The following is an 11,079-nucleotide window of genomic DNA, read 5'->3' on the forward strand; positions in this document are numbered from 1 at the left end:
AGAAATTACTCAGAATACTGAGACCCATTACTCTCTCTTCCACTTCTCACGTTGCTCCTCATATTACAGTCCCTGTCCCTGCTCCTCCTCTCCTACAGCTTCTAAACTACGCTACTAGTGAGAGGCTCTGGCTTCTCATGTCTTGGCAGTAAGGAAAAGAGGTGCTGCTCGCTCTCGGTGAACCATTAAAAATACATATCTGGCGATTCAGGTAAATGCATACATGGCACAAGGTAAGATGCTGAAAGGAGTGTCAAGAAATCAAGAGTGTCCTGAAATAAGAGATCTCAAATAAGAGATGAAAGGCATGTGAATAAAGCATGTTATTTCAAACAGAAATGGTACATGCTCCAAAACAGGCATAAATTAAGCATGATTCAAGATTGGAGGAAAATAGTTACTTATCGTATAAGAAGAGTTAACAGTAGAGGTTACACATATACAACAATTACGCCATAATTTGGATATAGTACTGATTAAAAAGCTTTTGAGGGACTGGGTGAACCTAATTATCACATGTATTACTATTCTCTTACAGGAAAGAAACTGCTTTCAAATAATTCACCTGTAGTGAACTGCTAGCAACAGAATTCATATATTTCTTAAAGATTGCTTGGACACATAATGGTAACAGTCCTACAATTGTAGTACTGTCAATAAAAGGAAATAACAAGAAGAATAAATAAGAGCCTGGTTTAACAGTGTCCATTCCTGATTACCCCTTGAGAACACAATCTTATTCAATAAAAATTAAAAAAAAAAAACTTATCATGCAAATTTCTTCAAAATTTAAATTTTATAACTTCAGGTACTCTATATTAATGTTTATAATTCAGTGTTAAAGTTAATATAACTTCTTATATTGCCAAAAATATCACAATAAAAATTTTCACCAGGGTAAGAAATTTTCATCTTTGAATTCATACAGTGTATAATAGCAAAATGCAGCTGTTACATAAAGCATAGTTTACTGGTTCATTCATGCTATAAAAATATGACTGACATTTCATCTGGTCAACCATCCTAAAGGTTAATTCTTGTTTCCTGTTTCAGATTTTATTCCAGGTGAACTGCTCTGGGCAGATTCTATTTACCTATTCTGAACAAACCACAAACTGTTTCATTGCTCACTCTTACTGTTAAGAACATATTGACTTGCTGCCTGCTCTGCTGTTTAATTCATTTATGCTGAGAGTCAGGCATGAAGACAGAATTTTAAATGTGACATTTGCAGGCTGTTAGGTCATTTAAGCTCTGACAACACTAGGGAATTCCTGACATATAAACTGGACCTGATTACCAAACACAGATAGGCTTCCCAAGGCAGCAAATTTCTGTTTTGTTTTTTTTTTTTTGTAATATCTCATAGAATTTAATATTAAATTTTGATGTCAATGAAAAGATCTCTATAGTCATCATTTAAAAGTAAAAGCCTATTTCTTTTAATAAGCTCAAACCAGTACTTCTTCTAATCAAACCAAATTAGCTAAGTGAAAATTCTTTTGGTTAACAAAGACATATGGAAAGGCTCATAATAATAATGAACAGGCACTAAAATTCTTACATATTCCGATTTTTAAGGGCTTTTAATCTATAGATTCTGAAAAATCAGGTAGTTCTCACGGCCATGCCTCTTGTCTCTTGTCAACAGACCATTTAAAATTAGGATCTGTCCAGGGCAGAGCCAGACTTCATATGCTATCAAAATCACACTACAAAATCTTAGTTTAAATACCTACCACACTGCCTTCTCTAAGATTATAGTTATGCAGAAGGGATGATAGAGTCATTATAATTGGGGATAAAAAAAAAAAAACCTGCCCACATGACATTTAGAATTACACTTTACAAGAGCTGATAATGGGGTAGGGTGAAGGAAGTAAGGAAAGACTGTTTTCTTATTTTAGCTACTCAAAAAAATTACACCAAATGACAATTTTTCAGCTCTTTCTCCTTGTCACTAACAAGAACTATACACAATGGTTCAAATGAAAGTTTTCTGAAATTAAGTCTTGTTGTTAAGTAATGAACAAAAGATAATTCTGATTTTACCCTGTATTTTATATAAGAATTCCACTATACACAGCAAGTAGCCTTTTAATATTGTGCTTTGAATGAGACTTTCAACTGTAATAGGTGGAGTCCAAATAGGGATAGATGGCCTGGAATGCCTTTCAGCTATAGCACATTGATTCTGAAAAACCTAACAAACACAATTACTTTTCAAAGATTAAAAATCTTGTTTCTTTCAAAAGAATAAAATGGAAAGCAAACCTGGTGTATTATCTGAGCTACAGGAAGTTGTTCAGCATATTTCAGAGGTTCCATTAGTTCCTCATCCATCCACTCTTTCTTATATCTGAAAAAAGGAGTTAGAAAACACACGACTAAGGTAAATACTATTTTTAAATATGGCAAATATCTAAATATGCCAAATATGAAAACTATTAAAAATCTATAATGTTTCTGAAATAACTAGTATTTATGAAAACCTATGAAAAACCACCTAGTGATAATTTTTAAATGATGTAACCATAAATACATTCAAATTGCATTTAATTACAATGTAATAAGATTAGTTAACATTATCTAATATTCTTGGATTCTGTCTTTTACTCTGAGACTTAAAACTATTTAAGAATTTCCCATTTATAGGGTGTGCTTTTTAATATGGTATTTAAAGGACTTCAAAACCTGGCTCAGAACACATTCAACCTCCATGTCCAGCAACTCCTCCTCTAGGTAACGGTCTGTTGTTGTCAACCACATCCCCAACTACTGGCCACCTGCCAGTGGGCCTTAGCTCCATACCTCTCTGATGCTCTGCATTCTGTTTCCTGTTTGGACCAACCACCAATCCCTCCTTTATTTACTCTTCCTGCAAAGATAATTATTTAAGCCTGTTTAAGCCACACTTTGACCTCCCTGAAGACAAAAACCATGTCTTAGTCTTTCTTGTATATCCAGTGTTTACTTACAATACTCAATAAATGTTTGCTGAATGAATATGTGAATAAAATGAAGACAACAATAACTGAGAGGCTGTTATTTTATATTGAAAAATATTTTCTTTAATATCTCCACTTACGATGAGATGCAGAGTTGACATAAGACCTAATATAGTATAAAATAGTAAAGTGCACAGTAGAAATAAAAATAAAATCTCCCCAAGTGAAGAGAATTAGAAAAAATGTTTTTAAAAAATTGACCCTTTTTTGAAATAGGAAATCATCAGATTTCAAAATAAAAGGAACTAAACGTATTCACCCATTTTTATCTATAAATTATATAGCAACTTATCGACTTAAAAACTGAATTTTAAAAATTAACCTTGATTTATCTTGAAAAATAATCAAAGAGACTAGTCTAGGGCTACCATTAAGGAATCTGATGATGAGAAATCTGGAACCTATCCCCAAAAATAGGCAGATACATAAATAAGGACAAAATTTTGCCTATGATTTAAGAGCTTAAAGAACCTCGTAACTAGATAAAAATCTGTATACCTTGCAGAATAAGTATAAAAGTAATTAATTTGGGGGAATTTTGAAGACTCACTCATGATAAAAAAAAATTGTCTTAAAACATTGCATTATAGGGACAAAACGCAGAATGGTGATTGCCGGGGCAAAGTAGGAGAGAACAGAGAATTATTGTTTACAGGGTAGTTTCAGGAATGCCTGGTGGCTCAGTTGGTTGTGCGTCCAACTCCTGATTTTGGCTCAACTCATGATCCCAGGGTTGTGGGATCGAGCTCCACTGAGCTCCGTGCTGTGTGTGGAGCTTGCTTAAGATTCTTTCTCTCCCTCTTTCTCTTTCTCCCCCACCCCCACTCTCCCCTGCTTGTGGCACTCTCTCTCCTCTCTCTCTCTCTCAAATAAAAAATAATAGTAAAGATTAAAAAAAATAAAGGGTAGTTTCAGTATCGAAAGATGAAAAAGTTCTGGAAATAGATAGTGACGATGGTTACATGATAATGTTAATGTACTTAGCCACTGAACTGGATAGTTAAAAATGATTACAATGGTAAATTTTATGTCACATTTATGTTATGGGCTGAACTGTATCCTCCCAAAATTTGTATGTTGAACGAGTACCTCAAGATAAGACTGATTTGGAGACAGGGTCTTTAAAGAGGTAATTAAGGTTAAATGAAGTCATTAGGGTAGGACTTAATCCAGTGTGATAACATCCTTATAAGAAGAGGAGATTAAGACACAGGCAGACCGAGTAAAGACCAAGTGAAGACACTGAGGGAAGACATGGCCATCTATAATTCAAGGAGAAAGGGCTTTAGAAGAAACCAGTCCTGCCAACCCCTTGATCTTGGACTTTTAGCCACCAGAATTGTGAGAAAATAAATTCCTGTTGTTTAAGCTACCCAGTCTATAGTGCTGCGTGATGGCAGCCTTAGCAGACTAACACATTTTACCACAATTTAAAATGAAATGAAATGAAATGAAATGAAATGAAATGAAATAAAATAAAATAAAATAAAATAAAATAAAATAAAATAAAATAAAATAAAATAAAATAAAATAAAATAAAATAAAATACATAATAATAAAATAAAATAAAAAGTCCATTATCAAAACCCCATTATTTTAAAATGTTCAATTTCACAATGTATATTTAAAAAGCCTATCGACATTTTTAGGTATATAAAACACATACCAAGCAACAAAAGAAAAATAGATACATCAAATATCATCAAAATTTAAAACTTCTGTGCTTCAAGAAAGTGAAAAAACAACCTACAGAATGGGAGAAAATTTTTGCAAATCGTATATCTCAAAAAGGATTTGTAGCAAGGATATATAAATAACTACCACAATTCAATCATAAAATCACTCAACTCAAATTTTTTCCTTCATCATCAAAGAGATTTCTAAGTGAAACCGACATATATTTGTATTTGTTTTTTTTTTTTTTACTGTGTGTCTGTGGAGGGGAAGAATACAATGACTACTCAATACAGTTTGGTGCCACTGCCTTGATTCCTACAATTTCAATAAATATCTGCTGAAACAAATGAATAAAGATTAAGTCATTTCAGTACTTCTAAGAGTACATACAAATATGAAAAAGGCACTCGTTCCTGTTTATTCCAAAAATCTAAAGTAATAATATATAAGATGGAATACATTTCATTCACAAAATGTCTCTCAATATAAAAGATACAAAAATATTGGAAATCTAGCAATTTGTTTTGAATGACTTTTTAAAAATGTCAAATAGTTGGTATGAAAAATTCCAGACATATTTCTATATATTTTTTGTTATTGTTTTATTTTTTTCTGAAACATCTGAAAGTAAGTTGCAGATATGACAGTTCACATCCAAACACTTTAGTATGCATCAACCAAGGGTAGGTTTGAAAATTTTCTTAATAACTGCAAGACATTTTTAAAAAGTCATTCCAAGCACAATTCACAAGAACTCTTGGTTATCACTTATCACTATGGACTTAGAAGTGTTTTACTTAATGTTTCACAACAAATTACAATTATTTCTCATTTTTAACTTCTTAAAAATGTCTCTCCATCATTTTCTTAATTTATACGTTGCTAGAAGTGTGATATCAAAGCTGATTTTCTTTCAATTTTAATTATTTTCATTTTTTCATTCTTTATTATTTTTTTTAAGTAGGCTCCACGCCCAGCACAGAGCCCAACACAGGGCTTGAACTCCCAATCCTGAGATCAAGACCTCAGCTGAGATCAAGATTTGGACCCTCAACCGACTGGAGCTACCCAGGTGCTCCTAGTTTCATTTTTAATATATTTTAAATTTTAAAATTATTTTTATGTTTTGGCTTGAAGGATTGGTCTTTTTTATACTTCTAAGGTCTAATACATATCTATGTGTCCATATATCCATAGGATATAGCTAAGTCAGTTGTTCTAGATCAATTCTCCCAGGCACACAGGAGATCTTTCAGTATAGAAATGAAGATCTCCTTTTATTTCAGAAAAGTTTATTATCATTTTAAGTGTTATTTCTGTTCATTTTCCATTTGCTTTTCTAGTTCAGCTTCTTGAACTAAATATATTGGATTTTCTCTATCACTCTCTCTCTCTGGTCCTTTTAGCTTTCCTATTTCAGTTTCATTTCCTTGACTCTCTTTCATTTCTATTCTTTATGTCTCTTACTGAACTTTTGGTAATTTCTATCTTCACTTGGGTGCCTTCTGATTTAGTTTTCATTTCTAAAATGATTTTTGTCTTCTGTCGATTTCTTTCCAGAGTTCAATCAGTTCCTGTTTCATACATCTTCCTGTTGTTTGTACGTTTTAGTTGTGAGTTTTGGAACTCTGATTCACGGTGTTCTTCAATAATGCAATTGCTTGCTTAATATAGGCTATTCATGTTCTAGTGTTGTATTTCAGGTTTCTTCTGTTTTGTGGCTTTTCTTTTATTGTTCCTTTCATTCTCTCTCCCTACCCCCACCCCGTGTGTGCGTGTGTAAAAGGTGTTATTTAAATTTTGTTTTCTTATAGCAACTTTATACAGCTCCTGGCTTCTTTTTCTTTTTTTCTTTTTTAAAAATGTTTATTTACTTTTGAGGAGGGGGGGGCAAGGGGCAGAGAAAGGGAGACACAGAATCTGAAGCAGGCTCCAGGCTCTGAGCTGTAAGCACAGAGACTGATGTGGCTCAAACTCACAAACCATGAGATCATGAACTGAGCGGAAGTCGAACGCTTGACCGACAGAGCCACCCAGGCACCCCTGCCTTCTTTTTCTGTTAAAGATTATCTGTACTTGTTTTCTCCAGGATCATCAGTACCAAGTTGCGTTGAGAAGAGAGGTAAGTTAGCTTATTAGGTTTCTCAGTTCAAGAGCACCCTCCTCTGTGAATACAGTGAAGTGTACACTCTTGAATAAATAGTACTTTTTGTGGCGGTGGTGGGTACAGAATTTGTCTTTCTAAAAAAAATTATCTTATTTCTTTTAGACCCTTGTCTTCAGCTGCTTCTTTCTTCCCTTTCACCACCAATCCTCCAAAGGACAAACCCCCACCCTTATGAGGTATCTTCCATTCTCTCAGAATTAGTGCTTTCCCCAAATTGTCACCTAAGGTCACCCACACTTTCAAAGCCCCATCTCCCAAATTCTCTGAGCTCAGGGCTCTGATCAACTAGTTCATGCTTATAGTGTAATTCAGAAAGTAAGAAAACTACAAATATTAATTTCAATGTACACATGGCTGCCATCCTAAGGGAAGTGGGAATTCTCTCTAACAAAATGGTAAGGTCTCTTTCTTAAAGCCATCCTAGTATTCCTTTAATGTTTTGAGTCTCTCCTAAAAGGATATAATTTCTCTACTATCCTTCACTAAGATCTACTTAATAACTTAACAAGTGAGTAATTTCTGCATGGAAAAAGCTGTGTATTCTTTTTTTTTTTTTTTTACTTTGCTATTTTCTTTCTTTCTTTTTAGTTTAATTATTTGAGAGAGGGGGAGAGAGAGAGAGAGAGAGAGAGAGAGAGAGAGAGAGAGAGAGAGACAGCATGAGAGAGAGTAGGGGAGGGGCAGAGAGAGAATCCCAAGTAGACTCTGCACTGTCAATTCAGAGCCTGACACGGGGCTTAATCCCACATACCGTGAGCTCATGACCTAAGCTGAAATCAAGAGTTGGACACATACCTGACTGAGCCACCCAGGCGCTCCTACGTTACTATTTTTTTAAACTGTGTAAAAAATAGTAAGTGAAATTTATTTATACTACAAAAGGGTTTTAGATCCAATACAGCGTTGCTACCATCTCAAATCAAAATACTGTCCAAACTCTCTACGTAACTGAATAAAATACTGCTGGAAAAATTCTGACATCTATAAAGTTAGTCTTTACAAACCTTCATCTTGTGTTCTTTTACTCTGTCACTGATGCCCACTGCCCTCAAAAATCTTTCTGTGCTCTCCAAGCACTCCTGAGATAATACTGTGAAATTATGTACTATGTCCATTTATGAGGCCATCTGATTCAGAAACAGGTGAAATCTTTATTCTTTATTAGATTATTTGTGTATAAAATGACATTGCTTCCTGTGAGCAGAACACCAAGGCACCTTTTCAAACACCAGATATATACCCGACAAAAAAGAAGAGGAAAGCATAGACACTGTGCTATGCCAAATACAAACTAAAAATTAAGATCAATAAAATAATTCAAGACACATCACCTAGGGCAATCCAAAATCACAAAGAAATTCTCAAAACATCAAAAACAGGAAGCTAGCCAAGTTAGCATAGCCCCTTGAACATGGTATCTCAAAATAATTATTTGAAACTAAACGTATATAGTGAAACTAATTTCCTAACACAATATTGTCTTTTAAAAAGGATGAAAAAATTTCCACTTCTAACTGTATTTTTTTTTAATGTTTATTTATTTTTGAGAGTGGGGAGAGGGGCAGAGACAGAGGGGAAGAGAGAGAGGGGGAGAGATAATCCCAAGCAGGCTCTGTGCTATCAGCTGCAGAGTCTGACCAGGGCTCTATCTCATGAACCGTGGGATCATGACATGAGCTGAGATCAAGAGTCAGACACTCAACCGAGCCACCCAGGTGCCCCTTAAACTGTATTTTTAAAAATGTTGAAGCATTCATATCACTGACAGCACATATTGTTGTGCAAGATATACCTGACAAACCTGGGGCACTATGACATTCTTGAACATTTAAAGATACTCTGAGGGAGAAAAGAACTCAAATGTATTGGTCAATAGAGACAAACATGAAATGCTATTACAACTCCAGAAAGGTCCCAAGAGTCAATGAAGATTATTTTCGTGAAGACAGGTTATACAATGAGACAATAATCTAATGTATCATTTCCTTGAAATGAAATCCCCTCCCAAGTTTGCAGCATCACCGTTCTTGTAATTATCAAACTAAAAACTTGTGAAAGAAGATATTAAAACATAACGTTGTATATTACTTTGAAGAGGCACAAGGAAGATGATGAAGCAGAGGAAAGAAACATAATGTGAAGTAGAGAACAGAAACTTAATTCCTAAGAAAACTAAGGTTACATTAAATTATGGCCCAACTGTTGAAATGCATCTTATTTTCTGTCAGCTTGCAGTATGATATAAAAGTGCACACAGCAGTTAAAAAAAGAATACCTCCTGAGCAACTCAGAAAAGTGGTTTTAACAAAATCCCTAAAAACAAAGCTCTAGTTCTCACTGAGGGACTTCAGAAGTAACCTCTTGTCTGGCAAAAGTTGTGGGCAGGCTTTCCAAAAGTTCACAGAACCATCTAACTTTTTTTTTTTAATGTCATTTTTTTTCTCAGTGGTTTTTAATTTTTTTTTAATTTACATCCAAATTAGTTAGCATATAGTGAAACAATGATTTCAGGAGTAGATTCCTTAATGCCCCTTATACATTTACCCATCCCCCCTCCCACAACCCCTCCAGTAACCCTTTTCTCCATATTTAAGAGTCTCTTATGTTTTGTCCCCCTGTTTTTATATTCTTCTTGCTTCCCTTCCCTTATGTTCATCTGTTCTGTATCTTAAAGTCCTCGTATGAGTGAAGTCATATGATATCTGTCTTTCTCTGACTAATTTCGCTTAGCATAATACCCTTCAGTTCCATCCACGTAGTTGCAAATGGCAAGATTTCATTCTTTTTGATTGCTGAGTAATACTCCGTTGTATATATATACATATATATACCACTTCTTCTTTATCCATTCATCCATTGATGGACATTTGGGATCTTTCCATACTTTGGCTACTGCTGGTAGTGCTGCTATAAACATTGGGGTACATATGTCCCTTCGAAACAGCACACCTGTATCCCATGGATAAATATCTAGTAGTGCAATTTCTGGGTCATAGGGTAGTTCTATTTTTAATTTTTTGAGGAACCTCCATACTGTTTTCCAGAGTGGCTGCATCAGTTTGCATTCCCACCAGCAGTGCAAAAGTGTTTCCCTTTCTCTGCACCTTGCCAACATCTGACATTGTCAGAGTTGTTAACTTTAGCCATTCTGACTGGTATGAAGTAGTATCTCATTGTGGTTTTGATTATATTTCCCTGATGATGAGTGATGTTGAACATTTTTCATGTGTCTGTTAGCCATCTGGATGTCTTCTTTGGAAAAGTGTCTATTCATGTGTTTTGCCCATTTCTTCACTGGGTTATTTGTTTTTTGTGTGTTGAGTTTGATAAGTTCTTTATAGATTTTGGATACTAACCCTTTATCTGATATGTCATTTGCAAATATCTTCTCCCATTTTTTGGTTGCCTTTTAGTTTTGCTGATTGTTTCCTTTGCTGTGCAGAAGCTTTTTATTTTGATGAGGTCCCAACAGTTCATTTTTGCTTGTTTCCCTTGCCTCCAGAAACATGTTGAGTAAGAAGCTGCTGTGGCCGAGATCAAAGAGGTTTTTGCCTGCTTTCTCCTCGAGGATTTTGATGGCTTCCTGTCTCACATTTAGGTCTTTCATCCATTTTGAGTTTATTTTTGTGTATGGTGTAAGAAAGTGGTCCAGGTTCATTCTTCTGCATGTTACTGTCCAGTTTTCCCAGCACCACAGCTGACAGCTGTGACACCACAGCTGTGTGACACCACAGCTGAAGAGACTGTCTTTATTCCATTGGATATTCTTTCCTGCTTTGTCAAAGATTAGTTGGCCATACATTTGTGGGTCCATTTCTGGGTTCTCTATTCTGTTCCATTGATCTGAGTGTCTGTTCTTGTGCCAGTACCATACTGTCTTGATGATTACAGCTTTATAGTATAGCTTGAAGTCCGGGATTGTGATGCCTCCTGCTTTGGTTTTCTTTTTCAAGATCGCTTTGGCTATTTGGGGTCTTGTCTGGTTCCATACAAATTTTAGGATTATTTGCTCTAGCTCTGTGAAGAATGCTGGTGTTACTTTGATAGGGATTGCATTGAATATGTAGATTGCTTTGGGTAGTATCGACATTTTAACAATATTTGTTCTTCCTATCCAGGAGCATGGAATCTTTTTCCATTTTTTTGTGTCTTCTTCAATTTCTTTCATAAGCTTTCTATAGTTTTCAGTGTATAGATTTTTCACCTCTTTGGTTACATTTATTCCTA

General features: G+C 34.9%; 1 protein-coding gene across 7 annotated transcripts in view; it reads right to left on the bottom strand.

Annotated features, from left to right (window-relative positions):
- Positions 1-11,079, bottom strand: part of PIGK (phosphatidylinositol glycan anchor biosynthesis class K) — a 170,823-nt gene that overhangs the window by 85,238 nt on the left and 74,506 nt on the right. For all 7 annotated transcript variants that reach the window (XR_015254809.1, XM_086717324.1, XM_086717323.1 and 4 more), the window contains one exon: positions 2,275-2,359. Coding sequence is in view for 6 of the 7 variants with exons in the window: in XM_086717324.1 (XP_086573450.1) it covers positions 2,275-2,359 (85 nt within the window). In the remaining variant the exon portion in view is untranslated. The remainder of the gene's footprint in view (positions 1-2,274; positions 2,360-11,079) is intronic.

The sequence above is a fragment of the Puma concolor genome, chromosome C1 (genome assembly GCF_028749965.1).
Source record: "Puma concolor isolate L17-30 chromosome C1, mPumCon1.1.hap2, whole genome shotgun sequence".
In the NCBI taxonomy this organism is placed as follows: Eukaryota; Metazoa; Chordata; class Mammalia; order Carnivora; family Felidae; genus Puma; species Puma concolor.